This window comes from Petaurus breviceps, unplaced genomic scaffold (assembly GCF_028583685.1).
Source record: "Petaurus breviceps papuanus isolate PSGF00001 unplaced genomic scaffold, PetGlider_PUasm1.0 224, whole genome shotgun sequence".
In the NCBI taxonomy this organism is placed as follows: Eukaryota; Metazoa; Chordata; class Mammalia; order Diprotodontia; family Petauridae; genus Petaurus; species Petaurus breviceps.
Window position 1 is genome coordinate 7,874,142 of NW_027185887.1, and position 23,132 is coordinate 7,897,273.

General features: G+C 36.9%; 1 protein-coding gene across 4 annotated transcripts in view; it reads left to right on the plus strand.

The window, feature by feature from the left end:
* NFATC1 (nuclear factor of activated T cells 1) overlaps nt 1-23,132 on the plus strand; it is a 212,402-nt gene that overhangs the window by 44,951 nt on the left and 144,319 nt on the right. For all 4 annotated transcript variants that reach the window (XM_069095005.1, XM_069095007.1, XM_069095008.1 and 1 more), the window contains exon 3: nt 18,034-18,193. In XM_069095005.1, coding sequence (XP_068951106.1) covers nt 18,034-18,193 — 160 coding nt within the window. The remainder of the gene's footprint in view (nt 1-18,033; nt 18,194-23,132) is intronic.

The following is a 23,132-nucleotide window of genomic DNA, read 5'->3' on the forward strand; positions in this document are numbered from 1 at the left end:
CCCCCCCCCCCCCCCCGTGAAACGCATGCCGCGCTCTGAGCTGCATCCAATCAGAGCTGCAGCAGTGAGCGCGTCATCCTGTTCTTCCCCAGTGATTTGCTTGCTGGCGCCATTGAGAGCAGTGCCACGGAGGAGAGCTGAGGCAGGACAACATAAGCCCTCCCCTGAAAATAAGCCCTCTGGTGTTTTTCTTTCAAAAAAAAATAATATCGGGGAAACACGGTATTATCTCCCCCACTTTGCAGATGAGTAAACTGAGGCTGAGAATGGTTAAATGACTGGCGCAGGATCACCCAGCTAGTAAGTGTCTGAGGTCATATTTGAACTCAGGTTGTTCTAACTCCAGGTCTGGCACTCTATCCACTGCACCGCCTAATTGCCCTATGATACTTCTATAGTAGACATATACACTTAGCCAATGATCCAAACCTCCTGCTCCCTGCTTTTTTCTCTTTTTCCTGTCTCACTTTTGTTTAGGTCTCCAGGGGAGGGATTCTTCATGTTTATCCTTGTAGATTCTGGCTACTTGGATTCAGAGCTTCCTGTTGAGGGGGTACACTCCCCCTCCTCCTGAGGTAATGAGTTTCCTGTCACTAGAATTGTTCAAGCAGAGGTTGTATGACCTTTTGGGGATGTTGAGGGAAATCCTCCTACATTGAGATGGAAGTTGCCCTAGATGACCTCCATGATTCTCCATGTCTAATCAGTTGCCAAGACCTGTCTATTCCACTTCCCACAATCTCCCTTCCATCCATTCCCTCCTTTCTACTCCTATGGATGGTTGCCATTCTACTTCAGTCCCTCATTACCTCCTGACCTTGACTATTGAAATAGCTTCCTGCCTCTGCCTTATTCCAGCCCATGCTTCATAAAATGCCAAGATGAATTTTTTAATGCAGAGGTCTTACTATTTTTTATTCTTTTGCTAAAAAACAAACAAACCCCATTTTAATTTTCTACATAGTAGTTTTGCTTATAGGATAAAATAAAATTCTTTAGGTTGGAATGTATGGACCTCCACAATTTAACTCATGTCTTACTCTTCAGCCTTATTTGTCCTTTTTTTTTAGTCCCCTTCACTTACTTTCTATTCCAGTCAGATTGTACTATTAGTGTATTGAAAAGGCCTTTGTTAGAGGATCAAAAGGTATGGGTTTCAATCCCACCTCTGCCACTTAGAGCCTATGTCAAGTCCCTTCATCTCACTTGGGATCAGTTTTCTTATATGTAAAAAGAGGGAATTCGATTAGATGAGAGTTCTAGTTTCCTTATTATTTCTAAATCTATGATCCTATGATACCTGAGGCCTTCCTGCTATTTTCTATCTCTGCATTTATGGAGGGAGCATCTCATACATAGAACATACTTTCCACATCTCTGCCTCCTTCCTTTAAGTCTTTCCTGATCTCCCCATCCAAAAATGATCTCTTCATCTTCAAATTTTCCTAGAGTACTTTATCTAGATCAGGGATATTTGACCTTTTTGTGTTGTAGATCTCTGGCAATCTGGTGAGATCTATAAATCTCTTCTCAGAATAATGTTTTTTTAATGATTAAAATAAAAACATATAGGATTACAAAGACAACAAATTATATCAAAATATAGTTATCAAAACACATTTTTAACAGTCCCTAGTCCCCATAGTAGGAAGTATTGGGTGGGTGAAGAGTACACAAAGAGGGGGAGAATCTGTTGGGAGCCAGCAGTGAATACCTTTCACATGCCTTCCCTTCTGGTAATATTCCAGCTGGATCACTATCCCTAGGGTCACCGCCCTCCTTCTCAACCAGATTTCTTTCATTGTAGCACCCCTCCTGAAGGACTGTCTTCTGCCCTAACCCTCACTGGACTTATTTGATTCCTAGGGTGACTGTACCTTCAGTCTGCCTATCATTACTTTCTAACCCCTGTACTCCCAATCTCTGCCTTTGAGTCTGGGCTTCTTGTTCCTAGCTGCATTTCTCTGATATCCTTTCAAAAATCTCTCACCTTTTTCTGCATTAAGGTATTCTTCTGATTCTTATCATTCTGATAGAATAGAAACTCCTTGAGAGCAGTGACTTTTTCTTTTCTTCTTTTTCTGTCTTTTTATCCCAACACCTAGCATTGTACATAGGATTTAGAGCTGAAAGGGACCTTAGAGGCTATTGAATCCAAATCCCTTATTCCACAAAGGAGGAAACTGAGACACAGAGAGGTTGTTGACTTGCCCAAGGTCACACATAGCTAATAAACCTTGAAGCGGGGTATGAACCCAGATCTTCCTGATTCTAAGACCAATGACCTATCTATCCACTATACCAAGCTGCATTATCACACAGGACGTGCTTACTGATTGATTAATTGTGATTTTGAGGTTCCGACAGAAACTCAGAATTGGAAGGGACCCCCTAGGCCACAGATTCCCTCTTCAGTTTACCGGATAAGTGGTAATTCATTCTTTGCTTGAGAATCTCCATTGGCAGAGAACCACCACCACACCTCCCTAGTGAGTCCATTCTACTTTGGGCTAACTCTAGTGGTTAGGAAAAATCTTCCTTACTCTCAAGTCTAAATTGATCTCTTCCACTTCTAACCATTGCTCCTAATTTTGGCCTTTGGCAAAGGAAGAAAAACTCCAATCCCCCTGTAACATGAGAGCCCTTCAGATACTCGAAGAGAGCTATTATCATGGCTCTGCTATGATACACACACATATAAACATATATATATATATGTATACACATAAACATACATACATATATGTGTGTATACCTATACATGCAGGTATATTATATATACATACATATGCAAATCACTTCTATTTATAGGCACTTCATTTCCCCATCTTTAAAATAAAGCATTATGGTATAGTTGATCATTCAGTCATTACGTATTTATTAAGTACTTACTATGTTCCAGGTACTGTACTAAGCCCTGGGGAAACAAAGAAGGTCAAAAGACAGTCCCTGCCCTCAAGGGATTCACCATCTAATCTAGCACAATCTAATAACAGCATTGAATTTGGAGTCTCAGAAGACTTGGGTTTAATGTACACCTATAGTGCTTACTATAAAGCTTACTATAAAGCTGTGTGACTTTGGAGAAGTCACTCCCTCCATATTCCTTCTCCCTTTCCCCCCACTGTTTTTATACCACTTGAAACTATCCTTAGTTATGGCTCTGCTTGTTTATTTTCTTCTTTCTATCCTCAAAACCTATTACAATGAAACACACTTAGTAGGAATTTACAAAAAAAAGTTTGTTGAATTCAATTGGTTCTTTGGGCGTTCAGCAATCATTTATTGCTGTTTTCTCACTCCACAAAGGAGCCAAAGAACCAATATAGGAACAGCAGAATGACTCCACTGGGGCAGAACAAAGACTCATCCAGCCAAATATTCGGTCTCTGAAATGGCGCCAAAGAAAATTTTGTGGGAGAAAATGGTAGTTACCTTCCATGATTTAGCTCTCAGTGACTAAGAACATACCTTGAAATTAGAAACACTGTAATAATTCCTTAGATTTTTAGAGAAATTTGGGGTTTTTAAAACCCTTTCCTCAAAAACAACCTGAATCTCAATTAGGTAATGGGAGAGGCAACCAGTATCTATTAAAAGCCTGCTAAGTTTCAGGTAATGTATTAAACTCTAGGGATGCAAAGAAAAAAACAAACAAACCAAACTGTCCCTGTTCTCAAGGAGTTAACAATTTAATGGGAGAGACAACATGTAAGCAACTATGATTCCAACAAGGTACAAGATAAACTGGGGATAGTCTTAGAGAAAAGGCACTAAGATTAAGGAGGACTGGGAAAGACTTCTTAAAGAAGATGATACATTAGCTGAGACAGGAAGGAAGCCAGGGAAGCCACTAGGCAGAGGTGAGGAGGGAGAAGTGAAATGATTTTCTCAAAGGCACACAATTAGTGTCTGAACTAGTACCTGAACCCAAGTATCTTTATCCCAAGTTATATGCACCATACAGCCTTATTAAAAAAGGAAAAAAAGACAACTCTTTTTATTATAAACTAAAAAATAATCAATATGCCCAACATTTCAATAGCCAAAGAATAACAAAAGGACTGTAAAAGAGACTGAAAACCTCTGTTACATATAGTTTTTAAAATTCAATGATGGATTCACACTATTTCTCAAAGACAAATGCAATTTTTTAAATATTGGAAGTGTGCATGTGGCAGTAAGTAAATTACAAAAATTTACATCATTTGTTTGTTGACAAGTCATTAGATGTATTTGAAGATTAGCATAGAGTTGAACCTAGTGAACCTGGCCTTCCCTAGCAGTATTCTGGGCGAGAGTCCCAACCAAAGTTGACCTCCCATTTGGGTGGAAACTACTTTTTGGATGATCCAAAGGCCTTTTGACATATGCAAAAAAAGACTATAAAGATGAGGTGAATTTTTAAGGGAATTATCTTTGTGTGGTCCTCTTGGTTCCTAAGGCACTGGTGGAAGGGAAGGGGATTTTTACCATAATATTTCAGAATGAATCTTGGAGGCTATTGACACAGAGATCTAGTATATCTTCCTTGGGCCAATCTACTATCTATCTGGAGCTCTTGACTTTGAATGTTTTTAACTGAAAGTCCTTGAGGGTCTCTTATGTCTGATCATCTTAATTAGACAACTTCTTTTTTTTTTTTTCTTTTTAAGTAGGAATGCTTTTAGTTTGTGTCTTAAAACATGTTACCTTTAAACTTTTGTAACTTTGAAAATACTTTTTCCCTTCACGTTTGGTTTAATTGTCTTTCCTCCAGGCAGATTATAATTCTGCCAAGTTTGAAGTTCGTAGCTTCATCCATTATGGGATTACTGGAACTATAAAAAGTCTTTACGTTTTTCTTTTAGATGATGAATACATATGAGTTTTAACTCTTGGAAAATATGAAATAATTGAAAGGACTTTACCCTAACTATTTAGACAAAAGAATTGTCTCACCTTTGGGTTCTCAAAAATATGGAAAATTCCAACCCCCAAATAGTTACTTTGATACTCTGGTAATTAACTGATTATTCAATCAATTAATTAAGCAATGGTTTACAATAGGGTCCAGTTTTTGAATACTTGGTGAATGCTTTAATGTCTTACAATGAAGACTTGACTTACAAGAACATTGAGTATGAAGAGACCTTACAGATCATCCATCTAACAGGAATTGTTAACCCTTTGTTTGTATCCTGGTCCCCATTTGCAGGACTACTAAAACCTATAGGAACCTTTCTCAGAATCATGTTTGTAAACACATAATATAAAGGCAGGTAGGCAATACAGTAGATAAAGTGTTTAGACCTACAGTCTGGAAGACAGCAGAAATCACCAAAATTATTTGTTATCAGTTAAAGAAAAGATAAATAGATCAATGAAACAGACTAGATAAGGAAGAATCAGAAACAATGTAACTCAGCAATCCAGTGTTTGATAAAGTAGAAAACATAAATTACTTTGGTAAAAGACTCCTTATTTGATAAAAACTGCTAGGATAACTGGAAAGCAGTCTGGCAGAAATTAGGCTTAGAACAAGATTTTATACCATATTCTACAATGCATTCTAAATGGATATATGACCTTACTCTTAAAGATTGTAACATTAAAAATAATTAGAAGAGTAACAGTTCATATATCTCTCACAGTTATGGATAGAAGAGATAGAGGTAGTTACAAAAGGTAACTTTAGTTATATGAAACTGGAAAACTTCTGCACAGACAAAATTAATGCACCTAGGATAAGAAGGGAAAGACTTGAATGGGAAAAAAATCTTTGCATTAAATTTTTCTGATATAGCTCTGACATCCAATATATAGAAATACTTTATATATATGATATATATGTATATATGATATATACATACATATACAACATATGTGACTAATAGCCATTCTTCAATAGATAAGTGGTCAAAGCATATGAATAAACAGTTTTCAAAAGAAGAATTGTAAGTATTCATAACCACATGAAAGAATACTTCAAATCACTAACAGAGAAATACAAATAAAAACAACCCTGAGGTTTCACCTTATACCCTATAAATTTGCAAAGACTGAAAAAAAATGTCCATAGTCAATGTTGGAGGGATTGTAGAATGATAGGTACATCAATACATTGTTTATGGAGCTGTGAAATGGTACAAACACTTTGGAAAGTAATTTGGAATTATGCAAACAAAATGCTAAAATATCCATAGACTTTGACTCTGAGACTCTGTTATATCCTAAGGAAGCCGTCAATAAGAAAGTCCTCATATACCCCCAAAATATTTATAGCAGAACTTTTTGTGATAGCAAAGAATTTGAAAAAATAGATGCTCATGAATTGAGAAATGAATAAACAAATTGTGGCATGTGATTGTAATGAAATATTACTATTATGTAAGAAATGATGTATGTGATGAATGCAGAGAAGCATGGAGAGATCTACATGAACTGATACAGTAAGCAGAACCAAGAAAACAATGTGTACAATAACTGTAACAATATAAATGGAAAGAAAAATGACAAAAAAATCAAATATGAATGCAACAAAATTATAATGATCAGGCATAACTTGAATGAGGAGAAATGAGAAGATACTTCCACACCACTCTTTGTGGATATAGAAGGTCCACAGGTATTCCACATTGCATTTGACTTTTTCAATGTATTCTTCATTTCTGCTCAATTTCCCCCTTCTTTTTCTTTCCTCTTTTTGTCTTTAAGCAATACTATTTTTTATATGGGATGGTTCTCTGGGAGGGGAGGGACAATCTTGGGGAAACATCAATTAAAAACTTTTTTAAAAAAAGCAAAAAAAGGACTTTCTTTGTAGATATGACAAAAACCAAAGTTTCTTGAGGATATACTAGGTGATCAATCTTTGAGTCTTAATTGTGAAGGGTACAGATATTAAGAACCAGAGGTTAAGGGCTATAATTTAACAAATACCTACATTTTCAGTGCATATGTGTAACTCATACTGAAATGAATGGAGCTGTTCATGAAATTCTTTCATTTTATAAAAAGACTATATAAAATATGAAATATGATGTCACCTCTGGCCAGATGTAGAGGAAAAGCAGGCTTCCTTGTGGTCATATCCTGTATAACTAACTGGTTTTAAAAAAACTACTCAGAGGCTAAAATTTCTTCTCTTAGGGAGTCTTGTGGCCCCAAGTTTCATTCATTTAGAATATAGCTTAGCCAAAAAATGTCAGTAACCAGTAAAAAGGGATACAGGTAAAACCAGAAATACTTTTAATAACCTAATTTAGATCACAGTGTGTAGGTGGTCTTTATGCTAAGTAAGATGCATTAAGAAAAAAAGAACCCAAACCACAGACTTTTCCTATGTAAAAGCAGCAAAAAGATCAAGTCAAAATTTGAAAGTTTTCTCATGAGAACTTGGACAGTCAAACAAATACTGAAAATAGTATGATTGAAAGAGGGATAGCAAATTGTATCTTTTTCCCTCATACACTGGAGACCTCTTACCATTGTAACTCTAAATTTCATCACATCGGTTAGTGGAATGTGACTGACTTTTCCCCTTTTCTATTTATAATACATTATGGCAGGTTGGCCTGCTACAAAAATCCCATAGTCCAGTATATTAGTTAAGGTATTGACAAATACTTTAACTAAATCGGGATCTTCTGCTTTTGTTTTTAGTATGTTTTTAACACAATCTATCACAACATATAGACTAGCCTTTCAAAGTCTGGATAAACAATCTGGGTCAGAATTGCTATTGATTGGTCTGATCCTGAGTATACTACTCTTATATGGTTAATAGGAGAACAGTAGTTGATGAATTGTAAAATATTGATAAAAAAAAGAAGCCACTTCCACATCTAAACCCTCAACCATCTTGGTTCCTGATTGTTTTGAGCATTTCTGTTGCCCAGTGCTCAAAGCAGCTGCTACTGTATCACAGAGGTTATCTCCCCCCCCCCCCCCTCATTGTTACCTGAGGGTAGTAGGAATGGGAATTTGAGGCTATGTTGCCTCTGTACTGCCTGTTGAGAGAAGGAGTATCAGTGGGTGGTTCATTAATATAAAATACTATGTAAAAAAATAAGGCTCTCTTAGATGTTGAGCATGTGTGTGTGTGTGTGTGTGTGTGTGTGTAAAACAGCATCTTTTAAATGATAGTTGATCTGTTTTTGGTACTTACAACATCTGTTCAAGTCCTTTACAAAGAGCTTTAAAAAGAAACTGAGCATAAGAATTCCATTTGACCTTTTGCATTTATACTGACCTTTTAGACATTGGCTGATGCCATAGCTCTCCTCTAATACTAATTCCCACCTTTTTCTCAAAGCTTCTCATATCATCAGTGTGAGAGAAAACAAAATACCTGCCAAAATAAATATACTTGGAATTTTCCCACAAGGAGAGCTTCCCATGAAAGGGAGATTCAATGGTAAACAGAGAAGTGAGTTAACTCTCCAGACAAACTGATCAGTCTTTATTTCTTTGAAATTCAAGGACCACCGGCCACTGTCCAGATTTCATTCACAAAAGTTTCAGTTCTTTGACACTAACAAGCTTTGTAACATTGGGTGCTTCTCTTCATCTGTCTGAGTCTCAATTAATCAAATTGCATTTCTTAAGTACCTACTATTTGTCAGGCATTGTACTAAGTACTGGGGATACCAAAAAAAGGGCAAAAAACAGTCCCTACTTTCAAGGAGCTCACAGTCTACTGCCTCAGTTTCCTCACTTGTAAAAAGGGGAATTGAAATAGATCATCTCCAAGGAAACTTCCAGTTCTAACATTTTAATGATTCTTATATCCTTAATTAAAGCTGTGTCTCCTTCATATTATGAATGCAAACTGAAAATGAATGAATGAATGGAAAACCATTTGTTAGTGCTTACTATGTACAAAGAAATGTTCCCAACACTGGATATACAAATTGAAAAAGCATGCTCAGTTCATTCTCTTAAAGAGCTCGTATTCCAGTTGTGGGAGAAAACACATAAAAGAGTTCAGCTCTAAGGTAGAAGGGATGGAAAAGCCCAGAAAAAAGTACCAAAGGTGTAACTATAGAGTGTATGGAAAGGCCCAGGGATTCTTAGGGGGGCATCAGTAGGGTCAGATGACAGTGTGGGAAGATTCAGAGGCCACGGAGAGATGTCAGATGGTAAGGCTGGAAAGAGCTTAGGATGTAGTGGCAGAATAGATAGCAAAGGCTGGTGGTCTCCCATCTCACTTGAAGGATTAGTGTTGGTGAATCCCATCCTATTCAAAGGCTATGAGTCAGTCGCATTACTCTTCTCAGATGAATTTCAGAAGCCTACGTTGCCTGGGAGTTGGAAGAGAGGTAAGGAGTGGAGAGGTGCAACAGGTGACTGATCATCTTGAATATCAACTGTCCCATGGAATCTGGATGGCCAAGGGATAGGATCTTGTGGTCAGTGTTGTTGTACAGGAAGTTAAGTGAGGAGGGTACTTGCCACTCTAATGGTGATGGGGTGGTCCTAGGCATTGGGGGAGGACTGAAAGGAGGAAGACAAGGGCCCTTCCTTAACTCTCAGCCAGTTGGGAAGAATAACACAACTACTTAAGGCCACTTGGATGATATGGAAGTAACTAGTTTTAATCCTTCGTGTGAGATGGAAGACATGTATGGTAAGACATTTATCATCTGACCTCTCATGGTATCTGGCTTGTTCTCTACCCTTCTTCATCACTGTCATCTGAACCACTGTAAAGCACTGAATTCTGTGCTCTCCATATATACAGTGTGTGTTCAGCAGATATTCTCAATTGACTTTAGTTTAAGTGGACTGCTAAGAACAAAGATTGAACAAAGAAGGATACTTTTGAGAAATCTATCTATCATGCTCTAGCGGATGAAAACATACCAAAAGCAACTTTAGGAAGAAGACAAATTAATAAGAATGTGAACATACCTGATGCCACTTTGTCTTACCCTTTATTTCCATAGGTATACACATTACTGCAATATTATTAATATTTATGATAACCTTATTCTAATCTTTTCTAATAGAACTCAGATAAGAAAAGTCTTGGGACAAGTTACTATTATGCTATTCTTTTATATTTCACATTCTGTGGGCAAAATAACTGCTTTTTGTAATTAAATAAAAGTTTTGAATGTACTTTTCGGTATGGAGCAATTAGATGGAACAGTGAATGGAGTTCTGGGCCTGCAAGTCAGGAAGACTGATCTTCATGGGTTCAAATCTGGCCTCAGACACTTACTAGCAAGTCACTTAACCCTGTTTGCCTCAGTTCCCTCATCTGTAAAATGAACTGGAGAAAGAAATGGCAACAACTCCAGTATCTTTGCAGAGAAAATGTCAAATGAGTCATTGAGTCTGACATGATTAAAAACAACTGAACTACAAATTGAGATATAAGTTCATCTTCTGAAAGTACTTTTGGGACAAATTTAGTACAGCAGCAGATCAGGAGGTGAGAATGAGATGTACTTTGTCTTGTTCTCACATGATTTTGATTTCTTCTGCTAGTGTTGATGTTAGTTTTCTATCTCCTAGAAGAAATTGTGTTCGTGTAACCATTTTTGGTTAGTCAGTCAATCGACATTTATTAAGCACCATTTCTGGAATGGTGCTAAGTATTGTGCATACAAAGAAATGCAAAAAATTCTTCCTGTTCTCTAGGAGCTTAGAGTCTAATGGGAGAAAACATACAAACAGCTATGTACAATAAGATAGATACGGGATAAATTGAGAATAATCCAATATGTAGTGTGGGTTTGCCAATGTGTTGTAGAGGATGGTAAAATATTGTTTTTTCCTAATTGTTGTTGGCTAACAGATTAGAGTCTTGAGAGCCTTAATAACATTTATTTCTTCATCTGCATGGTTTTCTGATCTTTAGGTCTTACTAACACTGTTTTCTGAAAGAGGAAATTCTGTCTTCTTGGATAAGATAGATGTGAGCAAATCAAAGATTGGACATTTGCAATGACACTCCTATCTGTAACTTAGAAATATTTCTTTATCATTTGAAGTTTTTTTTGTGGTGCATGCTCAAGTTAATCTTTTATCTCATTCTTGACTTGAATATGGTCTTTTTGGCTTAATAAACTTGAAGATGACTTTACATGACTAAATTACTAGTATCCCTGAGCTCAATTCTCTGCCTTCTTTCAGACTTAACACTGATTAGGGTGGACAAATCCATCCTAGTAAAGTCCATCAATAATAGGAGAATTTGATTCTTCTTTTTCTTTATAGAGGTATGGTCTTTATGGATTTGAGACCGTTGAGTTTAAAGAAGGAATTGGATTGATTACTTAGTTGGTGGTAGTAGAGGCAGTAAAATATATCATAAACTGACAAGAGGCTAAAAACTAAACTAAAAAGAAAAGAGAATCAAAATTTTCAGTTGTATTTGGTCTATTGAAAATTCAAAGTGTAAATTGTCAAACTAAGAAGTGACCTCTGCCTTCTGTTATTATACATTTCTTACTTCAAAAGATACATAACCATAGATTGAGATACACAAATACTTAAATTGTCATACTATTGGAAAATGTACAACTTTATAAGAATGAACACAATGTAAAATTATCCCTTTTTGTAGAGACATCATGAAATTGCACTCTGGATTTGGAGTTTGAGCACATAGAATACTGATTTTACCACTTAACTGTCTTTGTGAACTTGGCCAAAAAACTTTATTTCCCTGGGAGTCATTTGCCTCAGCTATGAAATGATTAGGTTAGACTAGTTGATTTCTATGGTCTTTTCCAGCTCTAAATTCCATCTATGAGCCTGTGATTGCAAGTGAAAATATTTTATAGTTCTTTATAGTTAGGGAAATTAATATGACCTTATGCTATGAAGAACTGAACCTTTTTTCTCCTTGGAATTGACTGAGCCAAGTTCCTTTCACTGCATAGTGCTAACGGGATGAATGGGAGGTGACCTAATTGTGTATCTTTTATTTGTCACATTTATTAGATGAATCCCATTACTCCATTACTTATTAGCTGTTTGATTCATTTCCCAGTTATGGGGGCGGCAGAAGAGAGTTTCCTTCTTTAGTACTGACAGCATATAATAGATCACCCCCAAATAAGAAAAGTGAACATGGACACTTCAAACAGAGATTCCAAAATCTTGTGAAAAGGGGTGTTTAGAAGTATTTATAATCACATAACAATAACTTATCATAATGCTTCTATCTTGTCTGGGAGTAATTTAAAGAATGTGCTATAATGTAACTCCCTTTATAGGAAGTACATGCCTATCTGGAAAAGTTGTAATAATTTTGAAGCCCTTGATTGTTTTAAGACAAACTCATTTTCACTCTCCTCCCCAGAAAGGTAGGCTCTACTATTATAGTAGTTTTTTTTTCTCCCTCTCTCCACTTTCCCCAACTAAGCCTTTTCCTCAGTTGCTTTTCCTTTAGCCAGGAATTGCTACAGGAAATTAATTGTATGATGAAGATAACCTCAAATAGGAAATACCTTTGACAACCACAGCCCATGAAACTGTTAAATACATCACAGCGTTTCCTTCATCAGGAAAACTGTCATTTAATTGTTATTTAATACTGGCCAGAACTTACTATGACACCTGATGATGAATTGTAAGGCCAGATATGATGGTCACTGTTATTCATCATGGACATCTCTGTGCCACACCTAAGTAGCCTATGATGTGTACTGTGTATACATAAAAGCACATTTATCACACCTTTATTGTTCATGTGATTGCAACACACTTTTAAATTGTTTACTTAAGTTGTGTTTACACAGCTAAAAAAATGTAGCTAGGTAATTGCCTCATTTATCTGGATTGTAGCCATTGTGTAGATTTTACCTGAAAATTTTAAAACTAGAGATATTCTGCTAGCCCTAATCACTTTTATTCTTTGTTTTTGATGGAAAAAACCCATAGTTTCTAAAGACCATGTTTAAATTGTAACATTTTATTTCTCTAATAAACTTTATCCTTTAGTTGTTCAGCATGAAGATGTTCCCTTAGAAATCAGTAAGACACAGTTAAAAGGAAAGAGTGCACAGCTGGGCTATTGGTATGAAAGTATTTTAATCTGATACCATTTTATTTAGAGTAAAGAAGACTAGATCCAGGAATAAAAAGAAAACATCTGTTAAAAAATACACTCAATCCCAAGAAAAAAAAGTATAAGTACTTTTCTTTTATAAAAATGAAGCTCATTCTTGATTTCCCAGGACTGACTTCAATCAGATTTGGCAGAGGATCCACAATAGGATTTCATAATCCTGGCTATACACATATGTGCATATATTCTAAATATATGACTTCTTTTGTACCCAAACCTCATAATCCTGTAATTTGCCAGACAGAGTATGAGCATTCTGATCTTTTTGTTTCAGTCTAAGATTGTGAAGAACAAACTTTATACCTTAGTAACTATAGCAAAGGATGCTGAAGCTGTGTTTCTATGAGCCCAAAATGGCCAGCTCAAAAGTGGAAAAATCCAATTAGCCGATCAACTCTTTGGGCTACATAATAGCAAATGACCACTTGGCTGGTGTTTTGTTTTGTTTTTTATATATTGGGTTAGTGCATAGTAGAGACAACACCTTAGCTCCTAGGCACAGTACTGATTTTCCTAAAAGAATTTGTGTAGTATAATTGCATTAACAAGTAAGTCAAATGGATGCCCCAAGTTTAGGAATTACCTCCAAGTTCCCTTCATTTTTTTTTTTTTGCTTTTTGGAGGGCAATTGGGGTTAAGTGACTTGCCCAAGGTCACATGGCTAGATTTTTGTGTTAAGTGTTTAAGGCCGGATTTGAACTCAGGTCCTCCTGACTCCAGGGCCGGTGCTCTATTCACTACGCCACCTAGCCGCCCCCTCTCTTCATTTTTTACAATTTTCTGAATGAATACACTCTATGAAACCCACCATTTCTGTAGTCTTTTCCAGGATGTAGTGCAGGAGTGCTTTGGAAATAACTTGTTGGAGGAATAGCACCTGTTCTTTATAGTAAGCCTTCACGATGCCACAGGTGTACTGTGCTCTAAGGGATCTCTGTACTGTAAATGAGACTCCAGATTTGTAAATGTGTAAACTTTTGGGTTAACTTTACTTAGTGAAACTTCCTCCGTGCAATTAAAATAGGATTCAATTTACATAAATTCAAATGCACCAGAGATGGGAAGTGAATGATATGTCAGGTAAGTTAAAAGAATAGTTGGATGTCTTTTTGTTTTTGAAAATATTTAGGTTTGGTTTTAGTTTGAACTATTTCTTTAAACAACAACATCAAGCAACCTTTGGTGCTATTTACTGTTTAGTAAAAAAGTATTATTTAGGTTTGATTCAAAGTTAAATAAGTTGGTGTCCTTCATTTTAATTTTTGGGCTTATAGTTTGTTTTGATCCAAATCCTTGTTTTACACACAACTTTTCAGGTATACAGATTTTGATGTTGTCCAGTCACTTTTCAATTGTGTTCAACTCTTCATGACCCCATTTGGGCTTTCCTTGGCAAGAATACTGGAGTGGTTTGCCTCTTCCTTCTCCAGCATATAGATATCAGTCAGTAACTCTGTAGCTACTCATTGAGTGCCTATTATGTCCCCAGAATGGTATTAGATATTAAATATTATGGGGATATACATCAAGTGTAAAACATAGAACATGACCTCAAGGAGTTTAAAGTGTATTCAATGAAACAAAACCAGAGTGAAATAATTAGAAATCAATTCAGTTTGATTCCATTCAAACTGACAAATATATAAAGTATCAGCTATATGCTAGTCATTATTCTAGGTAGTAGAGAGGTATGAAGATGAGTAAGTCACAATTTTTGCCCTAAAGGGGCAAATTCAAATGGAAGAAGGAGTAATTCTAAACCATATACTCTTTTTTTTCTTTGCTTTTTGGAGGGCATTTGGGGTTAAGTGACTTGCCCAAGGTCACAGGGCTAGTAAGTGTTAAGTGTCTGAAGCCAGATTTGACACAGGTTCTCCTGACTCCAGGCTGGTGCTCTATTCACTGTGCCATTTAGCCGCCCCAGGAGTAATTCTAGTATAAGGCAACACATGCTATGTCATAGGTATGAAAAGTGTTATAAGGTTTTAGAAGAGGGGTTTTGCATGTAGTTGAAGGGACTCAGGAGAGGCTTTGTGAAGAACATGGCATTTGAACTGGACCTTGAAGAACGGTTAAAGTAGGGTTTTGACTAGTAGATTTAGAGAAAGAGAAAAGGAGAACATTTATGACAGAGGAAATAGTATAAGCAAAATCCAGAGGTAGCATAATACATGGTGTATTGAGGCAATAGGATAGAACACATGTAGTAGGGGGACTAGTGGGAAGAAAAACAGGGAAAATATATTGGGGCCATATTGGAAGGCAATTGGATATTATTATGCAGATAGCATGGAAGTTTGTGAGGAAGGAAGTGATAATATGAACTATGTGGTAGTGACTTCAGTGCAATGAGGAGTTATGTGTGAGTCAAGAGCATGGAGATGGCAAAGCACACCATCATGTAGAATGAGATACTTGTCTGATTTGGTATATTTTGTATCCCAAATAGCTTCTTGGCCTCAAGGTTCTCTCCGTACAGATCCATCCTCCCCTTAGCAGCCAAAGTTGATCTTCTAAAGTACAGGTCTCACTACGTTACTCCCCTCTCCCTAACCCCCTACCCACACTCAACAAACCCCAGTTGACTCCTAATTACCTTTAGAATCAAATATAACATGTGTTTGGCATTTGAAGCCCTTCATAACATGACCCTGTTCTTCCTTTCAAGGTTTTTTATATTCTTCTTTCCCTTATATACTCTGTTATCCACCTACACTGGTCTACTCACTGTTCCTCACATGATACCACATCTTCCAGTTCTTGACTTATGCACTCACAGGCTGTTCCCCAAGCCTGGAATGTTGTCCGTCCTCACCTCCATCCATCTCTTGGTTTTCTGCCTTCCCTCAAGATAGCTCAAATGCAACCTTCTTCAAGAGGCCTTTCCTAGTTCTCTCAACCTATAACACCTTTCCCTCCAAAATTAGTCTCCATTTGCCTTATATGTCTTATCTGTACCTAGTTACTTACATGTTATCTCTTTAATTAGAATATGTTTGTTGATGACAGAAATGACTTTTGCCTTTCTTTATATGCCATGTGCTTGGCATAGTACCTCACTCCTTCAGTAAGTGTTTAATAGATACTTGTTGACTGACCCTTCTGTTTGGAGGAATTAATTTTTTTCCAAGTGACTATTCCTTCATTGTTCCTAATTGGGAATCAAATTCATGTTTTGGCTCCATAGCTGTATTAGTGTATTCTAACTAAGGGATGCTGTAAGTAGTATATCCAAGGCCAGGTTATTAAAGTGCAGCAGAATTGGAAAAGAGTGAAAATTTTGTTGTTCTGATTTCTTGTGGCCAATCCTCGAGGCTCTGTGAATATGAAGAAGTTATCAGTTCATATTTTTCATGGAATGGTCCTTATGAACCAGTATGAACTGAATCGACCAGATCTCTTAGCCAATTATATTTCTGCTGAAGTTTTGTAGTCTTACTCAGTATTCTGTCTAACTCCTGGGAGGCAGGGTAAGGTGCCTGTGGTGGCCCAAGAGAACCTATTATTATAACAGCTAATATTTACATAGGGCTTAAAGATTGCAACTCTTTTTAAAAGACTTTCCTTTATAAGACTTGAAGGCAGAATGAGATTTAAGAAAGAAAGGAAATTAGACTAATAGAAACTCAGTTGCAAAAAGGAAACCCCACACTAAGGTCGCCACCTCTACAATATTGACAGGGACAGACCAAATGCTTAACTGTAACTCTCCCCCCACTCCAACGTATGTGTGTCAATGGCAACTACTTGCATAAGTACCACCCTCCTAGGTTTTTGGGAGATCAAAGTAAAAGTTGATCTACCATTCAACTTTTGATTCCTCTACCAATCTAGATTTCAATATAGTAGGATGTGGTGATGAAAGATTGATGTATGTTAAAGTCAGGAAGGGACTTGAAATTCAGTTGAGATTGCATCATCTCCTTTGCTTTTTTTTTCATTTGTTACCAATAAGATCATGGCTATTCCTTTCACACAGAGAGGGGCTAGCAGAAAATCTCAATATGATATTCAGAGGATTTTTTGTGTCTCTAAAAGCATGTAATTTTTAATGTATTTTTTTCTTTTTTGATAAAAGGATAACAAAAGCGTACTGCAGCATAGGGATTAGGGATTTGCTTATTAAATGTGTGTAACAGCTAAATGTGTATCTTGCTAATCCTGATTTGTGAACTGCAATTTTAAAACATCCTTTAAATTGTTCTTTTTCATTCCTAATCATTTTGCTATGGAATCAGAGATTTAAAAAGGTGTCTCAGGGGCCATTTAGTCCAGGGATTAGCCTCATTGACAGTGTGATGAAACTTACAGATCTCTTCTCAGAACAATATTTTAAGCGTATAAAATACATAGAGTTACAAAGGAAACCAATTATGTTAAGCTATAGCTATCAAAAACTTTTTTTTTTAGTTCTTAGACCCCAGGTTAAAAACCTTTAATATAGTTCAATACCCTAATTTTGCAGATGAGGAAACTGAGGCCATAGAGATTATGACCTATCTATGGTTATTCAGCTAGTTATTGATAGTTAGGACCAGGACTAAAATATAGTTCTCCTGACTCTCAGCCCAAAGGCTGTTCTTCTTTGGTTTTAAAGCTGTCTACATATCATTCTAGAATTGATTTGTCTTTTAAGGTTAAATAATTGATGTAAATCTAGTACCAAGAGAGGGAAACACTTTAAGGTTGGATTTAGAAAATATTTCCATTTTATTTAAAAACCTTATAGAGATTGAAGCATTGACAAGGCTTTTCCCATACATCATCCTAAAGTAGTCATTGGCTTTTTACAAAGATTTTTAAATTACTTATGTCAGGACATTATCCTTATTGATGGCAATTTTTAATGTAAGATGGTGAAGGATGGACTGCTAATCCTGGCCCCCAAAGTAATAGATTCAGATACTTGTGGTTTGTGTTAATACACTGGTCGTTAATATTTAATGCTCTTTTGTCTTCCATTTCAGCCCGTCTCTGCCTGCCCTTGATTGGCAGCTGCCCTCTCACTCAGGACCTTATGAACTTAGGATTGAAGTACAGCCCAAATCCCACCACAGAGCTCATTATGAGACTGAAGGAAGTCGAGGGGCTGTGAAGGCATCTGCAGGAGGTCACCCTATTGTACAGGTATCAGTATTTTTTTTTTAAGACAGGAAGGTTGGTTTGTTCTGACATGTCACCTGAATTTATACTTTTTAGTGTTCCATATTCTGTCTTTGCAGAGAAAATCGAGTGTAGCCCTTCCTTCTATTCATTTCCTTCTTTTCCTCCCTGCTTACTTTGCCTCCTCTTGCAACCTTTTCCCTCTTTTCTCCTTTCCTTCCTTCCACAATGATCCTTTTATATCATAAGCAGTCTAGGTGTTTGGGTTGTCTTTGTTTTTAAAAAAAGTATTCTAGGTGATGTCTTTCTCTTTAATATGTTTAGCAAAGAATTAGAGTAGCATGTGATGTTTCTCTCCAGAATCTTTTGATTGAACCAAAGTTTTATACCTAAGAAAACATGCATGCTAAACTTGGAGACAGACTTCTGCTAAGTAGGCAATGCTGGGAAGATGGATTGGTATCTAAGACAATATAGTCTTTGTGAGAAAGTTGGGTCACTGGCTACTTTTCTTCTTGGTTTGTCTATCCCTATACATTTTCTATTACTCATGGCTCATATATCCCTTGCAAATCATAAACAGATTACATTGAAATCAGAAGCCAGAAAATCAAATCATTGAGTTTGAAGAAGATGAACAGCACAAGCAAAGATGCTTTAGCCCACCCTGGGAATTCTTCTAACTTTCCAGATGGTGGCAGTATGGATCACTGAGGGAGAGTGGAGGAAGTGGTCCTTTTACCTTTATGGCTTCTTTCAATAGATTTGAGGGGTTCCCATGGGGCTATTTACATTCTTAGTGTGCTTTAAGAGGGAGAAAAAGAGAATGAAAGGAAAGCAAAGTTAACAACCTGACAATATGAAGATTTTAAAATAAATTTCTGACAGTCTTCAGTGAGTAAATTTTAACATTTGTTAGGATTATTGTGAGAAGCTCATAGTACTTTGACCAGATCTCATTTATTTTTTAACCAGTCTGAATCAAAGGTATTTTTTTTTCCCAGGCACCTAGGTGATACAGTGAATGGAGGGCTGGGCCTGGAGTCAGGAAGACTGATCTTCCTGAGATCAGGTCTGGTCTCAGACACTTACTAGCTGTGTGACCCTGGGCAAGTTGCTTTACCCTGTTTGCCTCAATTTCCTCATCTGTAAAAGGAGCTGGAGAAGAAAATAGCAAACCATTCACCATTCCAGTATCTGTGCCAAGAAAAACCCAAACAGGGTCAGGAACAGTTGGACATGACTAAAACGACTGAACAAAAGCCTAAGTTTAAAGTAGTAAAAAATCAAAGCTGGACTAGCCCACTGATTTACCTTAGGGAACTTTGGAGTAGTCACTTAATGCTTGCTGGATTTTAGTTTTCTTGTCTATACAAAGATAGGTATAGACTAGATAATAGCTAAGATCATTTTTAGCTCTATGACAATTTTATATCACAGCCTGGTCTATAAACCATGGCCAGGCAGGTATCAAAAAATAAATCATAGTACCAAGCTATTCTTATAGTCCTACATCAGCTTTATCTATGAAACTATCCTGAAACCCAGCTTGTAGCTGATAAACTAGGATTATGTATAAATGCAAAAACCTAGGACTAGGAAAGGACTGAGGCTGGCAGTGGACACTGGCAAAACTGTGAATCTGACCATTTCACCTGATGTTAAACCTTATTCAGACTTCATCTACTTTTGCCCAGTGATTTAGATAACCCTCTAACTAATCCACTAGATGAATGCTTTTGGATGTGTCCCTCAACCATTATGGGACCAGTGTTTCTAACTTTTGCTAAAAAAAAAAAGATCATAGCATGGTTTTTGGGTTTTTGCAGACCTGGCTAAAGTTTCAGTTCACTGCTGCAGTGACCATCCAGAGGTTATGACCATATACCTCATTTTCATGTTAAATCTCTTTTCCTTTCTTTCCTTTTTGTTTTGATTTATTAATTCTAAAAGCTTGACTCTTGTTGTCTAAAAAGATAAGGCCTGGATTAGGGAATCTTTGGTTTATTTGACACAATTAAGGACCACATATAAAAAAGAAACTATTGATGCTATGTGTCACATACTAATAATAACTTGCATAAGGTTTGCAAAGCACTTTAAAAATATGATCTCACTTCATTCTCACAACAATGCTAGGAGTAGTTGCTATTACTTACATCTTACAGATGGGGAAACTGAAGTAGATAGAGGTCAAGTGACTTACCCAGGGTCCCACATCAAATACTGGAGGCCTGATCTGAACTCAGCATTTAGCATAGTTCCTGGCACATAATAAATGCTTAATAAATTGTTTATTTTAAAAATAAAGTGTTTACTGACTGACTTTGGATTCAACACTCTGCCCATTGTGCTATCTAGATGCCTTCATAAATATACATATATATGTATATACACATAACATCTGGTAAAAGTGCAAAATATAGTTTTTTTTTTTAATGTCATTGAGCAACTATGTGGCGCAATGAATAGAATACTGGCCTTGGAGTCAGGAGAACCTGAGTTCAAGTCTGGCCTCAGACACTTAACACTTACTAGCCGTGTGACCTTGGGCAAGTCACTGCCCTCCCCCCTCCAAAAAGACAAAAAAAAATGTCATTAATTGATGTTTTCTGTGAGTCAGTTACATTCAACCTTTTTAAAGTCTCATTCCAACGTTTGTCCCACAAAGGACATCTCTCTAAAAGAGTAAACGGCTCGCCTGATAGTCTCTAATTTTCTCTTAAGTAGAAGAAATAGGAGAATCTCTTTAAGTAAAGGTTAGAGTTTGTTTAGAGCACCGTAAAGAGGCTTCCTGTTCAGCTATGAACTTGAGCTCTGAAGATCCTCCAACTTGGTGATTGTGTATGTGTGTGTGTGTGTGTGTGTGTGTGTGTGTCTCCATGTGGGTCTGTCCCACATTCCAGCTTCATAAAGAGTCTGGGAGGAGTGGGCATTTTATTTTCTTCACTGGTTTGTGTATGAGAAATGCCACATGGTCTTGTTATCTTTCAGGAATAATAAACATGGTGACGTTGGTGAGCAAATTCTAAGTGAAGAGAGGAACACAGAGACAGACAGCGGAGGTCTATGTAAAAAGAGCCTATGGTTCCTGAGCCAAATTCTACCCTCAGATGAATGTCTGCAGCTCATGTTGACTTTAGTACTTTTCCTGCATACATCTAAGGGCAGAATTTGGCTCTTTTAACGGTGACTCAGTGTGGCATTTCCCCACCTCATAAACATTTTGAAAAAAATATGGTTTACTTTGCTTCAGGGTTAGGACATTGAGGATGAGGTCTTTGACCAGTAAGCCTTATTGGTAGAAAAGAGGCAGACATAACATCTACCTTTTGTAACTATTTTCTGTCTACAGAAAATAAAAAAAATTTAAAAACCCAGATAAGTTTTTTGGGGGATTTGGTTTTTCTTTCTGTCAGATTTTACCTAATAAACTTTGAAAGTTTTTTTTTTTAATGGTAAGTCACTAACTTTCAAGGACTACATTAGAGATGAGAATCTTTTCATCTGGCCCAGAACTCCAGGTTATACAGAATATGTACATAGTGTTTCTTTGTCCCTAATCATGAAACTGGTTTCCCCAACCCTGTTATTTGGAAAAATCATACAAGTTGGAAAGGGCCCTCAGTAGGGCTTACAGTATTTGTGTATTTATTCCATTGAGATAAATGAAGAGGGAGAGAGGAAAAGGAGGCCACAGAAACAAATGGTTGGTTTTCAATGCCAAAAATCAGTGAAATGGAGTCAGGAGGAAGCAAGCTGAAAAGCTAAGTACTTTAGAACTGAACATATGTGAATGATATTAAAGTGATATTTGTAGCCCCACACTTGATGCCAATTAATACCTACTCAGGTCTCCGCATGATGTGAGGAAATGTCGATGGAGAGATGGAGAGACATTCAGTGCACCCTGGCCAATCTGACATTTCAAGTTTCCACCTTGCTAGGTGGAAAAAGTGGTGAAAATGCCAGTTTTTTAGTTAGCCTAAATAACTACAGACATTTCCCTCCCCTCTCCTGCTTCAGTTTTTAGTGAATGAAAGTGTGGTATTGCTGAGTGGAAAAGATAGTGTACTAAGAAAGGAAAGAAGACTGGCAAGGAAGAGAAATGAAAGTAAAGTCATGTTACTGTGGAGAAACAGTGTTTTCAGTCCTTAGCCGAAGACATAGATTTATTGAAGTTTTTCGTAGGGATGTGTAGAAACCAGAGAGATCATGGGACTATGCTGCATATATTTACCACCTTTCTTTCTAGAAATTCAAAGCTTTTAGGCATCATTAGTATCTTCACAATATTTCACCAAGGATATAGTGGTTATCACTCTTCCTATGAGGCAGATGGGTGTTCAGTCATTTTTCAGTCACATCCAACTCTTTTTGACCACATTTGGGTGGTTCTTGGTGGAGATACTGGAGTGGTTGTCCATTTCCTTCTCTAGTTCATTTTACAGATGAGCAAAATGAGGCAAACAGAGTGAAGTGACTTGCCCAAGATTATACAACTATTGTCTGAGCCCAGACTTGAACTCATGAAGATGGGTCAGGAAGTTAGCTTGCAGCTTGGTGAAGTAGTGGCCCAGGCTTCAGAGTCAGAGGTCTTAACTTCACATCTGGGCTCTGTCATTTACTATGTGACCTTTGCTTTCTTGGGCCTCAATTTCCACATCTCTAAAATGAAGGAGTTACCTTATACAATTTCTATGCTTCCAGCTCTAAACCTTTTGCTCATTATTGACTTTTGGAGGATGAGTGACTTGTTTCAAACCTTTATGAGTTAATAGAATTAAAATCTGTGAGACACAGTACTTCTCAGGAGCAACTTAAAACTTGAGTAGACTTCTATCATGCTCTTTAAGAGTGTGACTGTCTCCTTAAAGGATAGTGCCCAGTGAAGATTAGTGGTATAATAAATACCCAGTCAAATCTGCCTTTGTGTTTTACTAGTTTCTTCTGTCTCTGGTTG